Source organism: Oikopleura dioica, chromosome XSR (assembly GCF_907165135.1).
Source record: "Oikopleura dioica chromosome XSR, OKI2018_I68_1.0, whole genome shotgun sequence".
NCBI classification, from domain to species: Eukaryota; Metazoa; Chordata; class Appendicularia; order Copelata; family Oikopleuridae; genus Oikopleura; species Oikopleura dioica.
This window is the reverse complement of record NC_137294.1, coordinates 3,677,941-3,699,377: the sequence shown is the minus strand read 5'-3', so window position 1 is coordinate 3,699,377 and position 21,437 is coordinate 3,677,941. Positions and strand designations below refer to the sequence as shown.

General features: G+C 42.7%; 4 protein-coding genes across 14 annotated transcripts; 1 reads left to right on the top strand and 3 right to left on the bottom strand.

The window, feature by feature from the left end:
- Nucleotides 1-386: 386 nt before the first annotated feature.
- On the bottom strand, nt 387-1,118 carry LOC145709698 (uncharacterized). Its single transcript, XM_081787400.1, has 3 exons — nt 741-1,118; nt 539-700; nt 387-498 (listed from the first exon to the last, which is right to left on the bottom strand). Exons 1-3 carry the CDS (start codon nt 1,107-1,109, stop codon nt 418-420), a joined length of 612 nt encoding a protein of 203 aa, XP_081643526.1. The 5' UTR covers nt 1,110-1,118; the 3' UTR covers nt 387-417.
- Nucleotides 1,118-2,698, bottom strand: LOC145708840 (uncharacterized). The gene is made up of 5 exons (XM_081786539.1): nt 2,393-2,698; nt 2,076-2,342; nt 1,964-2,026; nt 1,507-1,923; nt 1,118-1,123 (listed from the first exon to the last, which is right to left on the bottom strand). The coding sequence occupies exons 1-5, from the start codon at nt 2,696-2,698 to the stop codon at nt 1,118-1,120; spliced, it is 1,059 nt and encodes a 352-aa protein (XP_081642665.1).
- A 1,240-nt stretch (nt 2,699-3,938) lies between these two features.
- On the top strand, nt 3,939-5,260 carry LOC145707787 (uncharacterized). Its single transcript, XM_081785363.1, has 4 exons — nt 3,939-4,197; nt 4,271-4,503; nt 4,549-4,677; nt 4,854-5,260. The coding sequence occupies exons 1-4, from the start codon at nt 3,972-3,974 to the stop codon at nt 5,082-5,084; spliced, it is 819 nt and encodes a 272-aa protein (XP_081641489.1). The 5' UTR covers nt 3,939-3,971; the 3' UTR covers nt 5,085-5,260.
- Nucleotides 5,261-6,548: 1,288 nt separating this feature from the next.
- On the bottom strand, nt 6,549-21,359 carry LOC145708122 (uncharacterized). Of its 11 annotated transcripts, XM_081785747.1 has the most exons (22): nt 21,229-21,359; nt 19,157-19,366; nt 16,825-16,875; nt 15,643-15,718; nt 14,918-15,250; nt 13,885-14,871; nt 13,702-13,788; nt 13,222-13,308; nt 13,050-13,070; nt 10,315-12,817; nt 10,074-10,271; nt 9,851-10,023; nt 9,550-9,807; nt 9,397-9,508; nt 9,147-9,351; nt 8,628-9,104; nt 8,475-8,583; nt 8,261-8,433; nt 8,145-8,174; nt 7,996-8,034; nt 7,670-7,791; nt 6,549-7,201 (listed from the first exon to the last, which is right to left on the bottom strand). In XM_081785747.1, the coding sequence occupies exons 2-21, from the start codon at nt 19,306-19,308 to the stop codon at nt 7,671-7,673; spliced, it is 6,192 nt and encodes a 2,063-aa protein (XP_081641873.1). In that variant the 5' UTR covers nt 19,309-19,366; nt 21,229-21,359; the 3' UTR covers nt 6,549-7,201; nt 7,670. The 11 variants fall into 11 exon arrangements, with proteins under 11 accessions (XP_081641873.1, XP_081641878.1, XP_081641872.1 ...); XM_081785752.1 differs by lacking the exon at nt 16,825-16,875; XM_081785746.1 differs by lacking the exons at nt 13,702-13,788; nt 16,825-16,875; nt 19,157-19,366; nt 21,229-21,359 and adding exons at nt 13,584-13,670; nt 16,062-16,307.
- Nucleotides 21,360-21,437: the final 78 nt, after the last annotated feature.

Below are 21,437 nucleotides of genomic sequence, written 5' to 3'. Positions count from 1 at the left end.
TAGCCATGCAGCCATGATGCAGAAGTATTCATAAACGAGTACAGAGAGTTAATGAAAGCTCGCATTGCCGCAGAAACGAACTTTGCTTATGCTCGCTTAAATATAGTGGTTTTCGTCAGATATCTTTTAAACGTTAAATATTTTAACCAAAACGACTCCGCAAACCAAAAAACACGGTTGTCCTTTCAAACAGAGAAGAGAACGCCACCCTGTTTTAGTTGAGCTTTCGGTGGCTTGTTATTTCTGGCATGTATGTTCACGATAAATTGGCTGCGACTGAACCCAGCGCCTTTTTCGTTAATTTACAAAACAGAAGTATTTATGAAATGGCCTCTTCAATTCAGGAAAATTATTATTTATTAAAAGTAAACGATTGTTTGACGGATCAGAAATCGGACGTTATCTGTGCAGGAAAAGTTACAGAATGACGATTTTCGGCAAAAGTCTACAATTAAGACTGATGCAGTCGTGGCCACCTCCATTTCGCTCGGCTTTTCTCTGTAAAAATGATTATTCCGGCCGTTTCCGACTTGTATACTTTGTTAAGTAAAAGCTCTTGGTGCGCGTTTTCTATTAATGATTTGAAATCACTGTCGTTTATGGCTTCTTCTGTGTCGATGACGATTCGCTCGTGTTCGTTCAGGCTGTCCCAGCTCTTGTAGTGTTTTTTTCGTTGCCTGTCAATAAGGCAAATACCATTCTAGTGAACACTTATCAACATGAAGAGAGAAAAAAGATACCTTCGATCCAATGATCTTCATACGCTTAGAGGCTGGCTCTAAGAAGTTCACTTGGTAGTCACCATTCGAGAAGAAGAACACAATCGCACGAAGCCCTAGCCTCTTACAGTAGACTAGATGGGTCGGAGGCTTCATTGCCACTCGCCCTCGGAGACACGTGACTGCGTTTTGTAGCTTTCCCATGCCGTTTCTCATCGACTCGATTTCAGCTAAGCTTTCGTTCAAGCACTCTGGGTTGTCATTAAAGTACCACTCAGGAATCGTCTCCCATTTTTCGCCTCTGTATCGAATTTCCAATGATTTGTCTGGACCGTGCTCTAGAACTTGAAATCCGCCTGCTTTCCACACCCCGACGTCACCATTAGACATCAGATAACCTAGCCCTAGAAAATGTTTGAAATCGACATAAATCGATGATCTATAAACTTGCCGGTATACGTGTGATTGTCAATAAATTTAGAGATATACAGCGGCGCATACGGATTATCTTGCTCCTTTCTGGGGAGCATTGGACTGTCTCTGGATCGCTTTCCCAAACAGCTTCTTCCTGGGAGAGAACTCGATTCCATGCCTTCAGGAGTGAAATATATCGACAGGTTTTTTCGTTGTTATTTGACATCGTTGACTCGTCACTGGTAGATTCAGGTCTATTTGTTACTGCGCGATGCCTTAGAAGGAAGTCGATGCTCGGACGATGCTTCGGATCTTTTACTTGAGATGGTTTGTTAAATATCAAGCTTTTTGTTAATTTATGATTATCACAAACCAAGCCTATAATTCTTTTGAAGAAGTCGCGCGAGATTTGAGGGGTTTCCTGCCGATGTGGTGTGTGAGCTACGTCTTTGACTCGCTTCTGAAGAGTTTCGACAGGATTATAGCTGAATCCTGATCTGCCTTCCATAATGGAAAAGTAAACCAGACCCACTGCCCAAATATCTGCCGCTTCCGTATGTAGCTTTCGTTCGTACACTTCTGGGGAAATGTAATTCGGCGTCCCGCAAATGATAAATTCCCGTTCATGTTTCTCTAGTGCAAGTCCAAAGTCGGCGATCAGACAGCGACCCATTGAAAGGAGAATGTTAGCAGGCTTGATATCACGATGAATGATGCCGCGTTCATGCAAGTACTGTACGCCTCTAAGAACTTGTCCAATGATCCAAGCAGCGTTTTCAAATCCCACAATCTTTAACAGATAAGGTATTTGACACGTAAAAAGAAATTACCCTGTTGTCGAACTGTTTTGAATACGAAGAAAGAGAACCGCCCTCGCAGTAGTCTAACACCATCTTAATATGAAATCAACTTCTCCGTCTCAAAATAAGGCCTTTAACTTACGGCTACGCAGGTATCGCTTTCCCAGTTCGAAAACATCGACAGAATATTTGGGTGATTACATCCGGACTGAAGCTTGATCTCGCGCATTACTTTTTTGTACTGATCTTCTCTAGAAATTCTTGTCTTTGGAATTACTTTCAAGGCGATTGTTTGCGTGATCCCAGGCCCGTTGCCGCCGAGATCAGCAATGGTCTCCACTGCTTTGTAAACCTTCGCGAAGCCTCCTCGCCCAAGAGCTTGCTGTATAGCATACGTATTTTTCGTGCTCTAAGACAGTAATGTTGCAGTAGAAGTGCGAGATATCTGGCATCATTTACCTCACTTTTGAGCCCATCCTGATAAATTGACTTTTCGATCTGCTTAAATGATTCATCGTCGGTCTTTTTCTGCTCTTCCTTCTTCGTTAATTTCTTCTGATTCATGAAGTTATCATTGTTGTTTGTCGCTGCTCTGTAGGTGGTGCCAGTTGTCTCTGTTTGAGATTGCATTTGAATTTTAATATTAAAGTTTTGTTTTTTGTTCTCTGGCGGCGTAAATGCTCCGCTGCCGCCCGGCAAGATCGCAAGATCTTCTGACTTCGATTCGACTCGCTTCCGTTTTTCGCCAGCCTGTTTCTTCTCCATTTTCCGTCTTTCAGTCAAACCTATTTTACAAAATATGGGATCGAGTGATTTAAACAATACTAACTCTCTCTCTCTTTCCGCTGATTAAGATTATCAATTTACATTTCTAAGATAAGATAGGGAAGTGAGCCTTGTTCACAAAAAAAACTGAGCAGTGGTGAAAATTCGACTCGAAACCGTGTACAAAAATCAAAGATGAAAACATCTTTACTTCACCGAGAATTAATAAACAGCCGTCATGCGCTGTGCTCAGCAACCTGTGTTGTAAACCTGAGTCAGGCTCTGAAAGAGCGAAAATGAAAAGCCGCGTAGCGGCTATAACAAAAACGAAGCCGCAAAATAACTGATAACGCAACTTGAATTTAATTTTAATTTTATTCGTTTGTTTAGTCAACTGATGGCTGAAGACATTACAACAATTTTTCATTGTAACTGTTTATCATGATGCTGATCAGGAGCGATAACGGCGGCAAGAGTAATTCACTGACAAGGGATCGATGTAGTTACAATAACATTTCTGCCTTGCGAATTCATTCGGGCTCAATTCGCCTGTCTTTCTAGAGGATTCAACAAAAATGTAGCATAACCCTAAATACGCCCGCTTAGACCCTTGAAAAGTTTTAATCCTTGTTTTCGATTCCTTGTTTTTCTCCCTAACATTTTTCGAAAGAAAAGAGTTTTTATTGATCCTAAAAATACGTTTTAGAAAAACTGCGACATTTGGATCGAAAACGCTCTATGGGCTCTTTCTCATTCCTCCTTGTCGATTTGAAGACTCAGACTATCACTGAAATGAGTTTTTCTTCGACAAATCTTTTCTGGAAATAAACATCATTGATTCTTAGCGCGGATTACTTTGAAAAAAGAAAACCCTTCCATTTAGAGAATGTTTCTTAGGTTCATAATATACCATATATTCAAGACATTATAAAAAAAGTGCTAACTTTCAACACTTTGAGCATTTTTTTGCAAAAAAAAAGACCAAAATGACTTTTAACGGGCCAGGATTAATACTAAAGAATAAGAACCGCCCTAATTGAAACGAACAAATAATAAAAAACGAATTTTTAGTTAATGCAAATATACGGTATGCTCAAAAATGAACCGTTGTATTTACTCCATATCTGGTAATTATCCTTTCTAGCGCTCTAGAATGTGAGGAAAAGCGCGCTCTCTCGCGCCGCCTGAGAACTTATAAGCACCGAACGGTCGAGGTAAGACCATCGAGTTTTTCTTTTTATAACAAAAAACAGATTTACATTTTTAACTGAGAATGAGATTGTTGAACATGTTGAGCGTTGCCAGCAGCATGGTTTCCGCACAGTACGAATTCGAAGACGCATCTTTTCTTGTGACGACTGAAGCGACGACGACCATCGAGCCTCCTACCGACGTCCAAGAAAGACGAAGAAAGAAAAAGAAGAAGAACAAGAAGAAGCGAGTTGGTGCCCCAGAGAAGGAACGAAAGTACTCTAACCCAAAATTTAGAAGACAAAGAAGTAAGTAGCTTTTCCTTGAATTTCCTGTAATTATTAATCCTTGTCGGCATTGTTCTTACTCTTTTCTCTTAAGACACCAAGTGGAATCCACGCTGGGAGAAAAACGAGTACCAGAAGCTCGAGAAGATCCACAACACCGGAATGCTGGTCGACATCTTCAGCGAGCAGTACAAGCGCCCAATGACTAAGTTGAGCAATCGTCTGGAAACACTGAGGAAAATGGTGAAGGCCGACTCCGAAGAGTGCTGGGCTAACCAAGCCAGTGGAGAAAACAGAAACGCCCTTCAACGATACCCAGCTACTAAGGTTTGTCTTGTTTGCCGTAAAATTAAGTTTTTAAACGAATTTTAGCAACGAATTGACAGATGGACTCCAAAATTCGACCAAGTCAAGGAAGGACTTTACAACTATTTTGAGAAGTTTGCCGTGACCATTAGAGAAAGCTTTGGGAAATGCGACGAGTCCGCCGCCTTCCACTACGTAAGTCTATTTTCAAAGCGCTCCACTAAGTTTTCTTAAAATGAGTTGTGACCAAAAACATTAAATGCCCCTTGAAAGATAATATTTTAGACCACAACAATTTTTCTTTAGCACCAAAAGCGACTTTTACTTCCCAAGAAAACAGTTTAAAAAGTTAGCATCTAAACGAATTCTAGTTGAACAAACTCGATTACTTCCGGCTGAAGACATACTTCCGATTCTGCACTGACTTCCCTGGCTCGCTTCCCATCTGCAACTGGGTGACCAAAGACTCTCAAGGCAACCCAGTCTCGCGATCTACACACGGCTCCCGACCATTCAAGCTAATCGAACACATCAAGAAGTACCAGAAAAACAACGCTGCCAAGCACGCCACCAAGTTCGGTCTCAAGCAATTCAAAGGTTGAAAAAATCGACAAAAAAGTAAAACTCATCCTGTAAATCACACTAAATCTCATTTTTACAAATCTTCAAACCAAAAAAAAAACTGAAAAAAAAATATCGACGAACGACCCTTAACGTGATTGTCACGACTAGGGTTTAAATCACACTCTTTTGTAATTTCTCAATTCTTAATAAAATCTATAAAAATACATGTGTTGTTGTTTTATGCTTGGAAAAAATTGCTTTTTGAGGACTACGATAAAATACGTGTATTATCACTTGACAGTAAGAATATTACCGCCGTATCTCTCAAACGCTCCCGCGCTAGAAACTTCGAGTAATTTCGTCGAGCATTGAAAGTTCAGGATTGTAGCGCTATTTGAGGTTCACTTTCGCTCTGAGATTTCTTTGAAACAAAACTTGTTTTGAGAACAAACATCAACCTGATACAACTTTAATTAACAAATTTAATAAAATTCCCGTTACTTCGCATTGTTATTACGAAACATATGTTTTTGTTGAAGAGTTTGAATCAAAAACACTCAGATAGGTAACTATAAAACGAACACTTTGTTTCTGAATAAATTCACTAATAAACTATTGAGACTAATCAAGCAGTTATTTCTACTATTTAATTGACTTCGATTTTAAGTATAATAAACAAAATGTCAAATTGAACCGCCCCTTGAAGAAATCATCATCAGCATCTGCCACGGCTCTCTTCGCAGCACCATTACAATCAAGCAGGTTCCCATATTTGTAGGCAAGCGCTAAATGGAACACCGAGTAATTTAGCAAGAATATAAGCTGATTTTGTTGAATTAGTGACCTTTGCAAGTATGCAAAATAGTTGAATTTATTGATATAATAAATTTAAATTGCCGCGGATTTGCCGAGGTCAGATACGTGGTGAGCTTTGGTAAAAATACATCTAATTTCGACTTGATTTGCTAAACGTGAGTGCAAATTAAGCTAACTTTACTTTTGGGTTTATTTATTCTCGTTACGAAAGGGTTGTTGATTAATAAAACTTTGCGAGTAACCTGGAAACATGCAGGAAATATTCGCAACCGCGGCGTTGGAGAAGACAAGAGCGATAAAAATCTTCATGCTTTTCTTTGGACTCTAATCTGATTACTGTTAGGATGAGAATAAGATAAATACTTATATATCAAGCAAGTGAATAAATTATGTTGTTAAGAAGATCGTGCTTCCAAAAAGTACTTACAGCGTGCACGGGATATATTCGAGCTTAGTACTTCTCTCAAGACGAAAAGAAATCGCTTTGAATAATTTGGCCCGAATAAAGGGGATCTTCATCGAATAATTAATATTTTCCTGCCGATTTTCCTTGTCGATAACCTGCTAATCAGTCCCTTTTATAAGCTTTGACATGCATTAAAAAAAAGAAATCCTGCAAAAATATAGACAAGTAACTCCTCAAAGAAACACTGATATTTTCTTTGTTGGAATGGTAAATCAACTGGTCTAAGTTAAAGCATTTTTATTGAATTATTTTTTTTGATGTTTGGCGATACTGATTTATGAAGGTACGATTAGTAGTAAGTCGGGGTTGATCGGGGAAAGGGTTGGTGCTAAGTTGCAATTTTGAAGTTAAACGAAACTGTCGAACATGTGAATTGGGGCGACGGAATGGCTTCAAGAGCATTTAAAAAAGATAAGCAAAAACGAAATTCAAAGTACAGATTATTATTCAAAAAGAAGAGGGTCAGCATGCGGTAAGGCGTGTCATACCGTTGAGTCTTGAACGAAACGTCTTATCATTATTATTATTATTAATATTCTGCTTTTGATAAGAGATAAAAAAACTATGCTGTGAGGGTGTGCTTGATTGTCGCAAGGAGAGGTTTAGGCACAGAACGGGGGATAAGTACAAAAGTAGAAGTGGGAGAAGAAGCAACAGTAAGACTTACTGAGTAAGTACTGTATGAAAAGTTGAGCGTGAGTTTTAAAGGGGCGCAACATACTGTAACAAGGGCTCAAAATGCAGTATAAATAGAGTTATGCAGCTTCACCCTCGGCTGCGTTTCCGGTCGAGCCAGAATCGTCGAGGTCTTCGTTGGAGGAGATTCGCGATGTCAGGAAAGAATCACGAAGAGGGCGGCTGCGCATATCGCGCCTGAATACAAAATGTTAGGCTTATTGTACTGGTGCCCAAAGCACGTATAGTGGTGAAAGAGCGCGCGGGCAAATCACGCCGCGGTTAAAAAATAACCGATTAATAACAGAAACCGGGTGCCGTTCTTTAAAAGCAATCTTGGTTAGTAGGCATTTTGTGGCGAGTTAAGAAGGCCCACTCTCAGTGAAAAGAGTTGCCACCTTAACAATGATCCGCATAGTAATACTTGTGGAGCATATTTTACCATAAAATGAACAGAATTCAGAATCAGATCAAGGAGTGGAGAGACTGCTTTTAGTCCTTCTTCTCAAGCCTATAATTGAAGTCGGTGAGGTCAAAATATGGCCATTATAAATTTCTGGTGACGGAAATCAACATCAGGGAGTGAAAATATCGAATTGAGGGTCGCACGACAAATTACTGTACTGTACGAAAAAACGAATAAAACGAAAACTAATTTTTGGTAACCTTATTTGTCAGTATTTAAAGAGGAGCGTGAGCCGAGGATGGACTCGTCCATCTCAGTGTCTGAAGAAGCATCCGAAATGCCGCCCAAGGTACTCATTCCACGCCGGCTTGATGCGACGCTGCTACATAATAAGTATAGATTAGGAAGAACAGTCACACAAGAAACGGTGGATAAGGATCATGCTTGAAAGCACTCGTGCATTTCGCGTGTGTAATTGTTGGTGAAACTGTGGGGCTTGAAAATTGCCAGGTTTACATATGAATAGCAACGAAAGAAAGTTCAAAATCAACTCGATAAATGTGAAGTCAAAAAACTCGTGTCTTACCGGGAGTAAACGGATCCCTCGGGAGTGATGCTCGATTTACTTAGGTGTTGTTTAAACAAAAAGCAAAACTGATTGTATTGGGCTATTGGTAAAGGGGAACTGATTTAATTTTCGAAAAAAGAAAGTGCCTCTCTGCCAAGACAACTTACGATGTACTTGCGCCATCACTTAGTTGATTACTACATATAAAATGCCTGTTATTCATTCTGTTCCTCATTGAACTGTTAAACTTCAAATATAACCTATATAGAGCCAAATAACTTACCGAGCTTTGTTGCGCTGGTTTGCAAGTTCACGTTGAAGTGACTCTACAGTCTCGTTAGCCTCGTCAAGATCACGCTGGACCTTTCGCTTGAGGCCTTGAATTCGCGTGGTCTCTTCTTCGGCTTCGTCAGCTTGTCGTTTAGCCGCTCGGAGTCGAGAGTTAAGTTTTTCAATCTAAGGGGGAATTAGACAAAACAACAACTAGTGCGGAATACCTGTTCCTTGAGCTGGTCTGACTGACGACGTTCCTCCTCAGCTTGAAGGAGAGCATCTTTGATCTTCTTGTCAGCTCTTCTGACCTGTTTGCTGAGATCATATCGTGCCCTAAATTAAAATTTAAAATTCAGATGTATGCATGATGTAGGTACCTCTGTTCTTGGTCTCGTTCATCCTCGGCGGCAACAAGTTTGGCTCGAGCGGCTTCGAGTTCTGCTTTCACCCTGGAGTTTCTGTCCCCTTCGAACTCCGCAAGTCGCTGTCGCAATTCTTTGTTCGATTTTTCGAGGGCAATCTTGGCAGTTTCAGCTTGCTTGGCTTTAGACTTTTCGAGTGAGAGCTCAGATTGGGCCTCGTCGAGTTGAGAGTTGAGACGTCGGTTTCGCTCTTCGCCTTCGTCAACCATCATCTCGACCTCTTCCTTCTCTTCCTCGACTTCGCTGATTCGGGCTTCGAGACGTCGCTTCTCTTCCTGGGCAGTGTTACGCTCCCGGGCAAGGGCAGCATTTTCTTCGCTCAAATCGTCTCGCTCAGATTGAGCGGCTCGTTTGAGGCGCTCAGATGTCATCAAATCATCGGAGGCCTGAGCGAGATCGCCTTCCATATTCTTGGCTTTCTTCTCCGCATCACTTAATTTTCGATCAAAGTTGTTGGAGATAAGGTTTACTCACCGAGCAGCGGCCTGGGCTTGGTCTTTCTCCGCACGAACTTCCTCGTTTTCGTTACGAAGATCGCGAACCATTCGCTGGAGCCTTCCGAGCTGCTTTGTAAGATCGTCTTTGGTCTTGAGGTATCCTTCGTTTTGGTTGGTGAGGTCTGTGACTTCGATTTCCAACTTCTTCTTGGCATTCAATGCTGCCGTGCGAGACTTGCGCTCTAAAGAAATAATCGTTGATTGTCACATATTTTTAATAATTCTACCTTCGTCAAGCTCCTCCTCGATTTCACGGAGTTGCCGTTGAAGAGTTCGACGCTTCTCTTCGGATCCCTCTTCTCTGCCTTGGAGTTCTCGCTCGAATCGAGTTTTCTCGGCCTAGAGAAGTTAGGTCTCTAGTAGTTGGTCGCTGCTCTTACCTGAAGGTTAACTTCGAGTCGAAGCTTGGCGTCCTCCGTGAGCTGAAGGTCATCTTCGAGCTCATCCATTTGCGTGCGGAGTTCTTCCACTTGAGCTTCGAGGGTTCGTTTTGCCTTCTCGAGCTCATGGACATTCCGCTGCTTGCCATCTTGGCTTGAAGCGAGCTCCTCAAGTTCGGCAGCCTGAGCACGCTTTTGTCGCTCGACTTCCTCGAGTCGTTCATTAAGCTCATCGATTTCTCGAGTGAGAGAGAAGACCTTAAAAAATAGATTTATCTTTTGCTTTGAATTCCGATTTTACCTTAGCCTCGGCAGCTCGTGCGGCAGACTGAGCTTGATCTCGTTCCTCGGCTCTATGTGCTGCAGTTTGTCGCTCATCCGTAAGCTGTTTGTCGAATTGACGCTGCTTCTTTTCGAGATTGACACAAAGATTACGCTGATTCTCAAGCTCGTGATGGACGTCATCGAACTCAGCTACAAACAAACATAAAATATTTGTCCAAATCAAGTTTTCAAGTGTTTACCTTGAAGACGAATTCGGTTACGCTCAGCATTGTCGAGCTTGAGTTTCTGGTCATCAAGCTCCCCTCTAAGGTCCTCAAGGTCGCGCTCTTTTCGGCGGAGTTTCTCGATTGCCTCGTTCTTATCGGCATCAAGCTCGTCGATTCGCTTCTGACGCTCCGTCAGACGATTATTGAGAGCAGTATTCTGGTGTTGAAGGGCTAAATTTTAATTTAAAAAGACGGGCCAGGTAATTATTCTTACCGTCTCGGCCAGATTCCTGATCTTCAAGCTGGGCTTCCATCGAGGACCGATCTTCTTCGAGTTGTCGTAGTCTACTTTGAAGTCGTAGTTTCGCCTGGTTTTCTTCATGCTGGCCAGCGTTGGACTCCGCAAGGAGTGTTTCCAAGTTGGCAACCTCTTTGTTGAGCTGACTGACCTTGAGGTCGGCCTCTTCATGATTCGCGTAGACGGATTCGTAGTCCTGCTCCAACCGAGTGATCTTAAGTTGCTGCTCGGTCTTTACGCGTTCAGCATCCTGGAGACGTGCGTTCGCCTCTTGAAGGTTACCCTCCAGGCGTCTTCGTTTAGCATCGGCATCGTTCTTTGCTTGCGTGATAGCAGCCAACTCTTCACCGAGCTCCTTGACTTCATATTCGACGGCATTTTTCTGCTTGTCGGACGAGGCTTTCTGTCTTCGGAGAGCTTCGATCTCTTCAGACAGCTGTTCAGATTGAGCGTTGCTCTTCTGTCGAATTTCAGCCAACGACTTCTCATAGCTAGCCTGGTTCTGGTCCATTTCGCTCTTGTACTGGTTCAGTTTGGTCTCAAGAGCGACCCGCACTTCGTTCTGAGTTCGTTCATTTGCCATGCCATCGTCAACTTCAGCCTTGAGAGACTCAAGCTCTTCTTGAAGATCACGCCTGTGCTTGTCTGACTTTTGTCGAGACATTTTCTCGGCATCAAGATCTTCCTTGAGCTCTTGGTTTTGGTTGGTGAGCGATCGGATCTCCTTGATAGCCTTTTGCCGTTCCATTGATTCTCGATCGAGGTCATCTTGGAGTTTGGAGATCTCGTCGTCCTTCCTCGCGAGTTGATTCTGCAAATCTTCGACGATTCGCTCGAGCTCAGCGCATCGCTCTCGGAGTTCATCGAGTTCAGAGTTTAGCCGCCTGTTGGAGTTCTCTTTCTCGATTCGGGCCTTCTCTTCTCGCTTAAGTCGCTCGTCGAGCTCTGCGATAGTACTTTCATACTTTTGCTTCGTCTTTTCGAGGGCCTTAGCTCGACCTTCTTCGCCAGACAGACTCTGCTGTAGTTCGTTAAGTCGAGCTTCGAGGGCAGCCTTTTCTCGGGCAGTCTTGGTAAGTTTATCGTTTGTCTTCAAGCCTTCGTCGCTGAGCTCCTTGAGCTTTTTGTCGATCGCTGCCTTTTCTAACTCAAGCTTCTGACGAGCGGTCTCTTCTTCCTCAAGTTGTTCTTCAAGCTCTTGGTTCATCGCCTTGGTCTTTTCGTAGTTTTCTCGGATCTTAATGTTCTTTTCTTCCTCCTCATCAAGTTTGGCCTCGAGTTCAGTGCAGATATGTTCCAGGTCTTTCTTCTTTTCAAGAAGTTCTCTTCTGATGGCATCAGATTCCGCCTGTGCTTGATCTGCTTGTTCGAGGAGCTCTTCAAGTTGGTCTCGCTCTTGGAGAGCCTTCTCTAATGTCTTCGTCTTCTCAGTTAACTCTTCCTCAAATTTTTCCTTTTCTTTGTTTGCAGAGGCAAGCTTTTCATCCATATTTCGCATGATTTCATCAGTCTGAGCGGCCTGGAGAAGAGGCTTAACCTTGGTGAAGAGACGCCACCACTGCCAGTTTCGCAACTTGAGGTAGCTGAGACCATTTCGCTGGATCACTCGAATAGCTCGCTGCTGATCCTTCTTTCGAGAAAACTTGCTTCGAGCAAGGTAACCCCGAAGGAAAGCCTGCAATCTAACCATCATGTCACAGATCTTGACATCGCGGTCTTCTTCAAGCTGAGCAAGGACACCGGATCGGAAGAAGATCTTCGACTGTCCAACGCGGAAGAGGCCACTCTCCAATTCCATAAACTCGAGCATCATTGTGCACGCTTTCTTCGAGTCCATAATCTGGTGACCAAAAAGCCCGGGAGTAAGGACCTCGTATCGTTGACGGAATTCCTGGAAGGGAATCCTGTTGGGGAAACCCTGTCGACAAATTCGGATACCTTCGAGTACACCATTGCATTTAAGCTGCTCGAGAACAAGCTCTGGGTTGATGACGCCCGGGCGTTTGTTGTAATTGGGAATGATACATCGAACGAAATTGGGGTTGGTGTTGCGAAGAGTGGTCATAAGACGATTAAGCTGGTCTTTGTAGAGGGCACCGACAGTTCGGAACATACCACGCTTTGTGGCTCGCACACCACCGCCAAATGGAGAGTCGTTCTGGTGTTGGATTTCCATGCCAACAACCTTAGCATCGCGCCAAAGGGCGGCAACAAATGGATCAGGAGACTCCGACATGAGCTTAGTAACGTTGTCGTTGAGAGGATCCTGGTTCTTGGTAAGCCAGTTATCAGCCTTGTACTCGACGTTGCCGGCGTAGTGAGTAATGATGAAGTCGGCTTTGCCCTTGAGAAGCTTCGGCTTTTGGAACTTTGGATGGCTTTCTTGTTGCTTGTAGAGCTTCTCGACAAAGGTCTTGTCGGTAGCCTTTGGCATCCAGCATTCTTCGTCCAGAAGAGCCAAGATACCTGGTGGGTTAGACTAAAAACATGTTTATGCATGAAGATTGTACTATATTTTTGAAAAATATCGTCACCCAGCTCAAACCAACACGCAAAATTCGGACGGACGATGTTTTTCAAAAGTATAGCATACAAATAGATAAATGTTGATAGTAAGTGTTTTTGCAAGCCAAAAAGTCTGATAAATGGTTGGTAAGGAACACATAAATGAGTTGACATTCCAGTTAACTGTCGATAAATGGCTTACTTACAGCGGGATTCCTGATACTACCCTATTATGAAAGCTATGTGAGAAACTGGGGTAATGAGATGTCTCGCTAAACAATAAGAAACTGTGCGGGTCCTATCTTTTTTCTTCTGACAAGACAATTTAAGAACATAGTTTCTTAGAGTTGAACGAATGAAGTCTAGCTACTGACTTACCGGCGATTCAATGAGTTCGATGCATGGCTGCAAGTCGAGACCAAAGTCAATGAATTTCCATTCGATGCCTTCTCGCTGATATTCTTCCTGCAAAAAAAGTTAGTGTGTGCACCAGAATGTGGAATAGTGGGCAAATACACATGATAGTGAATTTTGCCAGTAAAAAATAAATCGTGTGCGTTTCTTATTCTCTTAAATTGACAGGATTGCTTCGTAAAAAAATGTCCATTGGTGTGTCGAAAAAGAAAAAAAGTGATGCTCAGAATTAAATGAGCATATTTCATAAAAAATAGTGATTCGCCTAATTAGAGGCAATATCTGGAATTTAATTCCATTTTTTGTGAACTGAGGTGGACTGTAACCTGCTCAAGAATGAACATTTGATGGTTGAAAAACTGTTGCAGCTTTTCGTTGGTAAGGTTAATGCACAATTGTTCATAGGAGTTTTTCTGAAAATAAATAGTTATAAGGAATACTCACTTGTTCAAGAATGAACATCGTATGGTTAAACAACTGCTGTAGTTTTTCATTGGTGTAGTTGATACAGAGCTGTTCAAAGTTGTTCATCTAAAAGGGTTGAGAAAAGTGCATTAAGGTAGCCTAACCCTAATCTAACACTAGTACTGAATGGCTAATTGTTTTCCTAAAAGAAAGAATAGTAACCTCAAAGATTTCAAAACCGGCGATATCCAAGATACCCAAGAAGCTTGCTCCCTGACGAGTAGTTCGGTCCAAACTCTTGTTGACACGGGAGACAACCCACTGGAAGAGTTTTTCGTAAAGGGCTTTTGAGAGGGCTTCGACGACAAAATCACATTCGTCCTTGGTTTGCGCTTTGTTGACGAACTCGCGGCCGACCTTGATTCGTGGTCGCAAAAGAGCACGAGTGAAGTTGTTGAGGTCGAGCTTGAGAAGATGGCAGACCTTCTGGGCGACGGTATTGTCCGGCATCGTAGCTTGATCGGAGCCTCGCTCTTTCTTGAACTCCATGTTTCCGAAATGGAGGACGGCGGAGACGACTCGGAGGCAGCTGTGGACATCTTCTTTTGGAATGTTTAGAGTGGACATGGCGGCAAGCGTATCCTTGAATTCATCACTCTCAGATTGGCCGTTGATAGAGACATCGCCGAATGAAAGGAACTTGTAGTTGTTGATGTTATCAAGGAGAAGCTCGTTTCGGTAGTCGAGACCAGCTCCTTGCAGCATCTGGTAAAAGATGTGGAAAGTTCGCTCCTCTGGAGCTTGTCGAATGACTCGCGCTTTTTCAAGAAGGTAGGTTTCGATGTTTGCGCCCGCGATGAAGCCCGAAGAGTCGAAGTTAATTCGGATGAATTTTCCGAATCGCGAGGAGTTGTCGTTTTTCACAGTCTTGGCGTTACCAAACGCTTCGAGCAGCGGGTTGCACTGCAGAAGCTGCTTTTCAAGTTCGCCATGAGCGGCTCGACCGTTCGAAGATTTGTGAGAGGCGACGGCGGCCAGATACTGGATCACTTTCTTTGTGTTTTCGGTCTTACCAGCGCCAGATTCACCGGTGCAGAGAATAGATTGATCTTCTTTGTCGTGAAGCATGCTTCGGTAAGCACTGTCAGTAATTGCGTAGACGTGAGGGGGCACTTCGTGTCGTTTGCGACCTTTGTAAAGCTCAATAGCCTGAAAGCATGGGTAATCAATGAAAAATACTATCACTGTTACTTACACTTTCAGTGTAGATTGGAATGTTTCGGTAAGGGTTGATAACAACGCAGAAGAGGCCGGAATAGGTGTAGATCAAGCTGGCGTGGTATCGCTCAGTGAGGTTGTGAAGAACAGCGGCTTCGTTGAGCCAGGTGAGATTGGCCATGTCCTCCTCTTTGTCGAATTTGGGTGGATTCACGCGATGAGTTTGTTCTGCTTCGATGACTTTGCCGGAGTTCAACAGTTTCACCTGGCATTTTCCGGTTTTCGGGTCGGGATCGCTAATCTGGGTGGCAAGAACGAAACCCTGCTCAGCATCAGGTACCCAGGCCAATTTCTTCTGTGCCCATTCATTCTTAAAACGAGAATAAGTTTTACACTTCGAGGCCTCGGAAATGCCTTGGCATTCAATTAATGTAATCATACTTTGGCAAGTTTCTCCCATCAACACAACTTAACGGTCGCTTGTTTTTCTGAGAGACATGATAATTTAGTGATAGTATTAACTCGGTGACCTATCAAGTCAGCGGAGTGACGTGTACCGAAAGACAAGATCACTCAATAGGAATGTGATCCTGTGTTTTCGTTAGGCTACGCTTTGACTTGGCAATCAATAGAAAGGTCAACGGAGCTGCGGAGACGCGACATAATAAATCGCCACGGCAAATATTTCACGGCCAGATGTATATTGCTATTAGCTATTTCGAATCGAGGGGCCTCTGTTCCGTCTTATCAAGCTTCTCATACCTGCATACTACTGTCATTCAGTCTGCTTTGTTTGTTGGAAAGGTACTTCAGTGCTTCCTGGTCACTGGCAGGAGACCTAAAAAACCATGTTAAACGAGCTCTTGTTTTCTTTGAATCTCTAATTTTTCGTGCCTTGAATTAAATATTTTGAAGTCGGTAGGCCCACTCGGGGGCATTTTGGAGTTTGTGCAAGTGAAGCTTTTCGATAAAAAAATGTGAAATAAAAAAGGGAAGTGTTCTTATTTATAATCAATTGAGTGTATTTAACTCTCTTCTGAGCTGAAATAAAACGGACACTAGGAGAAGAGGGATGACACCTCGGTCCGATTTCGCACGTTCTTGTGACCACCCCAGGAGGCGCGGGAACTTTGATCAGAACCCAAGCCCTCTTTTGTAGCGGTGGAACCCTGCTGACTTACGTTTTGGTAATGGTAGATTCCTTTTTAATTTCCGAGTTTTCCTTTTCAAAATTAAACTCATTCCGTCCCCGTTTTGTTGAGGATCGAAACGGTTTGCGCTTTGGAAGAGTTCCATCGAGTCGCGTTATGGGACTGGTTGGAAGGTTCAGCTCTGAAAGGCTCGCTCTTTCTTGCTTCATATCTCTTTTAATAAAATCTCGCTGCATACCCAAAAAATAACCGCTCTTTCACGAAGCTCCCCGATTTCGGAACTGGCTTGTTTTTGGAGAGAAATAGTCGAAGTCCGACTGCAAAACAGGTGAAGCTTCAATCGAAATCATGTTTTCGGTCTTGGTGATTTTTATCGGTTAAATGGGTCCAAATCTAATCGATTGCAAGTTTCCAACGAATTAACCCCGTTTCTAATGTTTACTATTATTTTAAGAACTTGATATTGCGCCAGAGCAAAAATTTTCAAGCGGCGTACAGAATTTTTGACAGTGTCGGAGATCAGCTGTTGGCTAGCTGCCTGAATATGTCACTGTGTCAGCAGGGCCGGAACGTAGAAAAAATAACGAGGAACGTTCACAAATATTTACGCAGTCAAACCCGCAGCTTGCCTCGTAAAATGAGGAAAATCATTGATCTTGTTGAGCCAAATTGAAAAATTAATGGGAATTTACAGTCGTGCTATTTGTATTGTGCTAGGATTGCCAATCAAAGCCATCCGAAAATTTAAAATAGTGAGATTCTTGGAGAACATTTTTACTGTAATCCGACTTACTGTTCTTTATCTCCCATTTTAGGGGTTTTCAATGCCGACTCCTCTTGTTCTCTAAACGGCGAGAAAATTTAAAAAAAATAGAAGAAAAAAAAACGGCTGTACAAGTAGAAATCTGAGAAAGGGTCTTCCGTAGAGAAGATAGTCAAATAGTTAATATGTTACGCATAATAATGGCGAGTGTGCTGGAAGCATAAAGGGAGAGATGTTTGGATAGTCGGAGCACTGTTGGCATTTCCACATTTGCCAACTGAGGTCAGTCGAAAAATATGATTCACAAAGAGGGAATCAAACAGATTGTTCCCGTAATTGCAGTACTTTCGAAAAGTCCTTGCTTGCTGGAGGAAAACCTTGCTGTGTTACTCCCACACTGAGACGATATCGAATTTATCCCACCTCCTCGAAAGGAGGATACGACCGAGTTCACGCCGAAGATAAACAAGAGCGAGGCTAGCTCGCTCAAAAGCCTCAGAACTAATGTTTACGAAAGTAGTAACTGTATTTCTATCGGGGCAAATGCATTTATAACCCCTCAGATTAGCGGGCTTATCAAGTGTCTAGAGCGGAGCAATAAAAATGGCAAAACGCATCAAGAACATCGAAAAAGAATTGCGATGGAATCAGAGCCACTCGTCACAATTGACACGTTTATGATTTATTTCCATCCAAATGGCAGAATAAACGTAAATTAAGGAGAGGAACCTTATCGCGAAAATTTGGAGTGTCAAAGACTTGCGGCTTTTGGAGCTATAAATATGCTAACAGGTGCTTGATCTGACGCTCGTCCAAGAAGCAAAATACGACCGGAAATGGCATTCTTGGGAGATAAGCACTCTCCGCACACAAAAGGCGAATGTCTATCTCCCTCGGCTTTCCTTTGCTCTTTACGAAAATAAAATACTCTCTTCGGAGAGGATCTAAGTTTGGTCGTTCACTAGAATCTTTCGTTGAATAGTAAATGCTCCGTCTCTGTAACTCTCTACTGGTGTTTCCCTAAATGCCTCCAGGGTCACTCGCCACTACTCGCCGTCTCTCTTTCTCTTGATGTGCGGCTGCATCTATTTAAAAACTCAAGTCAACCGGTTTTATGGAGGAAGATTGACAAAAGGATGCCTAAGCATCACACGATCACAACGCTCGTCCGAATAGTTTTTTCTCATTTTTCGTGACTGGCCGATCATCAATGTGGCGCCGATGACAATTTTTGACAACTTTGGTAATTATAAAAACTCGAACGCGTTTCAAACACTTTGGCAATATCAAAGGAAACATTTTAAAAGCTGTTAAGCGATCAGTCAAGCTGATTTACTCAGAACCATTAATCTCTTAATTGTCCTGAATGTCACCTCGTGAAATGGCATTTTATGTCTTTGTTTTTGATAAATTATCAATAAACGACACTTGTTATTGGAATCTCTCGAAAAATCGAAATCTGAGGTGGAAAACGAGAAAGTAGGTTTTGGCCTTGTTTCTCTATTCCATCTATTGTCCGGTGACACATTTTTGATTTATCTTTTTTGAACCGAAATTGCTTAATTAGCCACCAATCTAGGCCCGTAGCAAAAGCTCGGATATGACTTCCTTTTCCAAAGTAGCATGATAAGGGTTTGTTAAGAATGGTTTGAAGTTGTGTTTACGTCTGCTTTATCGAGGCGTTAATGAAGCCCGCGGCGACTGGGCTCGGAAATGGGAGCTGCAAAAGTGGGTTGGGTTAGGCAATTTTAAGGCATCCAGCTTCCGACCCCAGTCGTAGAAATCCTACGATGCGCAAATAGCATCAATTGTTGTAACCGGCAGTAAACAGAAGTTTGCAAGACTAGTTTTGGAATGTTGCCTTTTTGACGGATAATGCGCTGTCAAAAGTGCTCCTCCAAATTGTCCTACTTTCAATATTTGAATTGGATTTCTGCTAACGAGGTGCACCTGTTCATTGATCAAAGGGCCAGCCACGCACGAGACGGCTTGATTTCGCCTTTGTTACTGGAGAATTCAGAGTGCACCTCTCAAAGCCTAAAAGACGCCAGACGAAAATTGACCCGGCAAGTTTTGCTCAACTAATTTGAAAGAATATGGATGGCTGAATGAAAATATCATCGTTTGTAAAATCGACCATAACATGATAAATGTAGTGTCTTGTGTCAAAAGCAAATCCGCACTTCAAAGCTTGATTTTAACGAGCGATGTATGCGGAGGCAAATGAATTTCGCTCGTCTAGTTAAATTCAACTGCTTTTTTGTTGGATTTGGACGGGGATATCTCGTAAGCGGGACTATTGTCGCGCTGGCCTTTGTTAAAATTGCTAATTGCTGCGTTTTGAACTTGTAAAGGAACGTACCTAGTCGGTTTGGCAGCGGCTGAGGAACGGGCGGAGGGCTGCGGCGCGGGCCTGGCGCCGAAGGTAGATGCGGATGGGGCGGCGACGGGTTGAAAGTTCTCCAAAGTTCGCCGCGTCCGCTCACCCCGCGTCCTTGGTTGACGAGAGGCCATATTCGAAGGTGCTGGAAAGACGCCTAGCTTGTCAAACGGGACTCACAATATACAGTATCTGAAAAGAATACACACGTCAATCGCTACTCAACAGTACTTGGCCGAAAAAAAACAAAAAAGACGAAATAGATTTTTCTCTTTCTTTTTCGCGGAAAAAAGTTGGAGTTAATTTCGTGTGATGAGCGGAAAAAAAAGAAACGTAGCGGTTGGTTTGCATTTGGAGCTGGTTGTTGAATGATTATCGAAAATAAATAAAAACGGGGCAAAAATACACGCCCGATTTCGGATTGAAAGCGAGCTGAATGAATGAAAGAAATAAAGAAAGTAGTGAAAGGTAATCCTACACTAGAAAAAACATTGAGCTGTCTGTTTTTGTCTTCGTGCGTCTGCTCTCTAGCTGGCCTTGATGTGCAGTGACTGAAAAATTGTATAAATTCGCAGCGCAAATATTGGCCATCTAGAAAATAACTCGTGAAAAAGACGAAACTCGCATTCGCACTCATACAGGCAAGGGAGTAAGTTATGAATGGACGGTTTCTTTAGGATTTGTTTAGGAATGGATGGAACACATTTTTGTCTGCCCAGCGGGGGTTGCTTTCGAAATAAGGTCATACGCGCTTTTTCTTTAATCTGATACTGTTACTAGAGTGATACTTTCTCCTCGCCCAAACAACAAACATTGATATCAAGGAGGAAAGCCAAAAAGTAAAAAAAAGGGCGGAGAAACAAGTAACAAGCAAGCAAGAGCGATATTTATTTTTACGCTAGTTTAATTTCTCTTTCTGTGTCTGTCGTTTCTGCGACATACAAAAAGACACCCACGAATGAGGAGAGTGGCCCGCGCCTTTTGTCAACTAAACAAGAATACCAGCGTTCAGGCACCATAAATTGAGAAAGAATAATCCCACCCGAAATCAGTCTCCCGGCCTCCCTTTTTACTTTCTCCGAAAAATTCTTCAATTCGTCAGCAGAAAGCAGCAAAGAGTCCCTAGCCTAATCATCAGCTTATTATTAGTGGCCGTAAAAAGTAGTGTCCCGATGGTGTTTAGGTTTTGATCTAAAAATATCCGTTTCTCTCACTGTCTCACTATTTTTTTGTTTTATTTTGCACAGGATAAAGCGAAAACCGGCGATGGGCTGGCCCGGGCGCATGAAAGCCGTCAATCATCACTTACTGATGATTCATAGAGCGTTTCGCTTTATGCTGGGCGGTGAGTGAGTGAAACTAGAAATCTCTTTCAAATTGAAGCACACAGTTTCGCCGCCGCCCGCCCCGGGTGAGAGGGGCCATAAATCCGAATATGAAAATGGTGCTGACCTTGCACTCGGCCGCACGCACACGCACAGACGTTCGCAACAGTATAACAGACTGTATACTTCAAAATCTCTTTACAATCATTTAATAACAATTAGCGATTATCAAATTGGTAGAAAATTACGGATACAATTGAAAGCATGGACTTTTTAAAAGGGAGCTGAAAAACCATGTCATGGTTACTTCAAGTAAATTTTTATTAATTTAAAAAGTCAATTAATTTACTAATCAAAATTTCCATCGAGCGGCAGTGTAGATAAAGGCGCCGTAAAATGAATATCGTGGTAAATGGACGAGGGAGGCGAGCTGAGAGGCAGGGCGGAAGAAAGGGCTCAAGCAGCTCAGGGTTGTTTTCTTAGGGTAATATCTCTGCGCGGAGAAAAAGGGTTCGACCGTGTGAAAAGAGCCGCCCACGGAGCTGAAAACGCGCGGTGTTGAAATGTGGCCAATCAGCTCGGTGATGGCGAACCGACCGTTGCGATAATAGTCTCAAGCGGGTTAAACCGAAGCCTCAGTTGTCTGAATAGATTCGATCAGCACGGCGTTTCAACCCCTTGGGCCCGGCCATTACTCGTCTGGATGGAATTTTCAAAGCGAAAACTTACTTCAATAATTAATTTCTCGACTTCGTTAAAAATGCTCTCTCTGTCTTCGATTCTGACAATATTAATCTCAAACTCTGAGGCAATAAGAAAGAAGAAGAATCACCATTTTTGCGGATTAACGCCAGTAAAATCGTTGATGATTAAATGTTCCCCTCTAATAAAAGACGACTCAGAGTCGATGGTTGTAAAAATATACTAGTTCTCAAAAG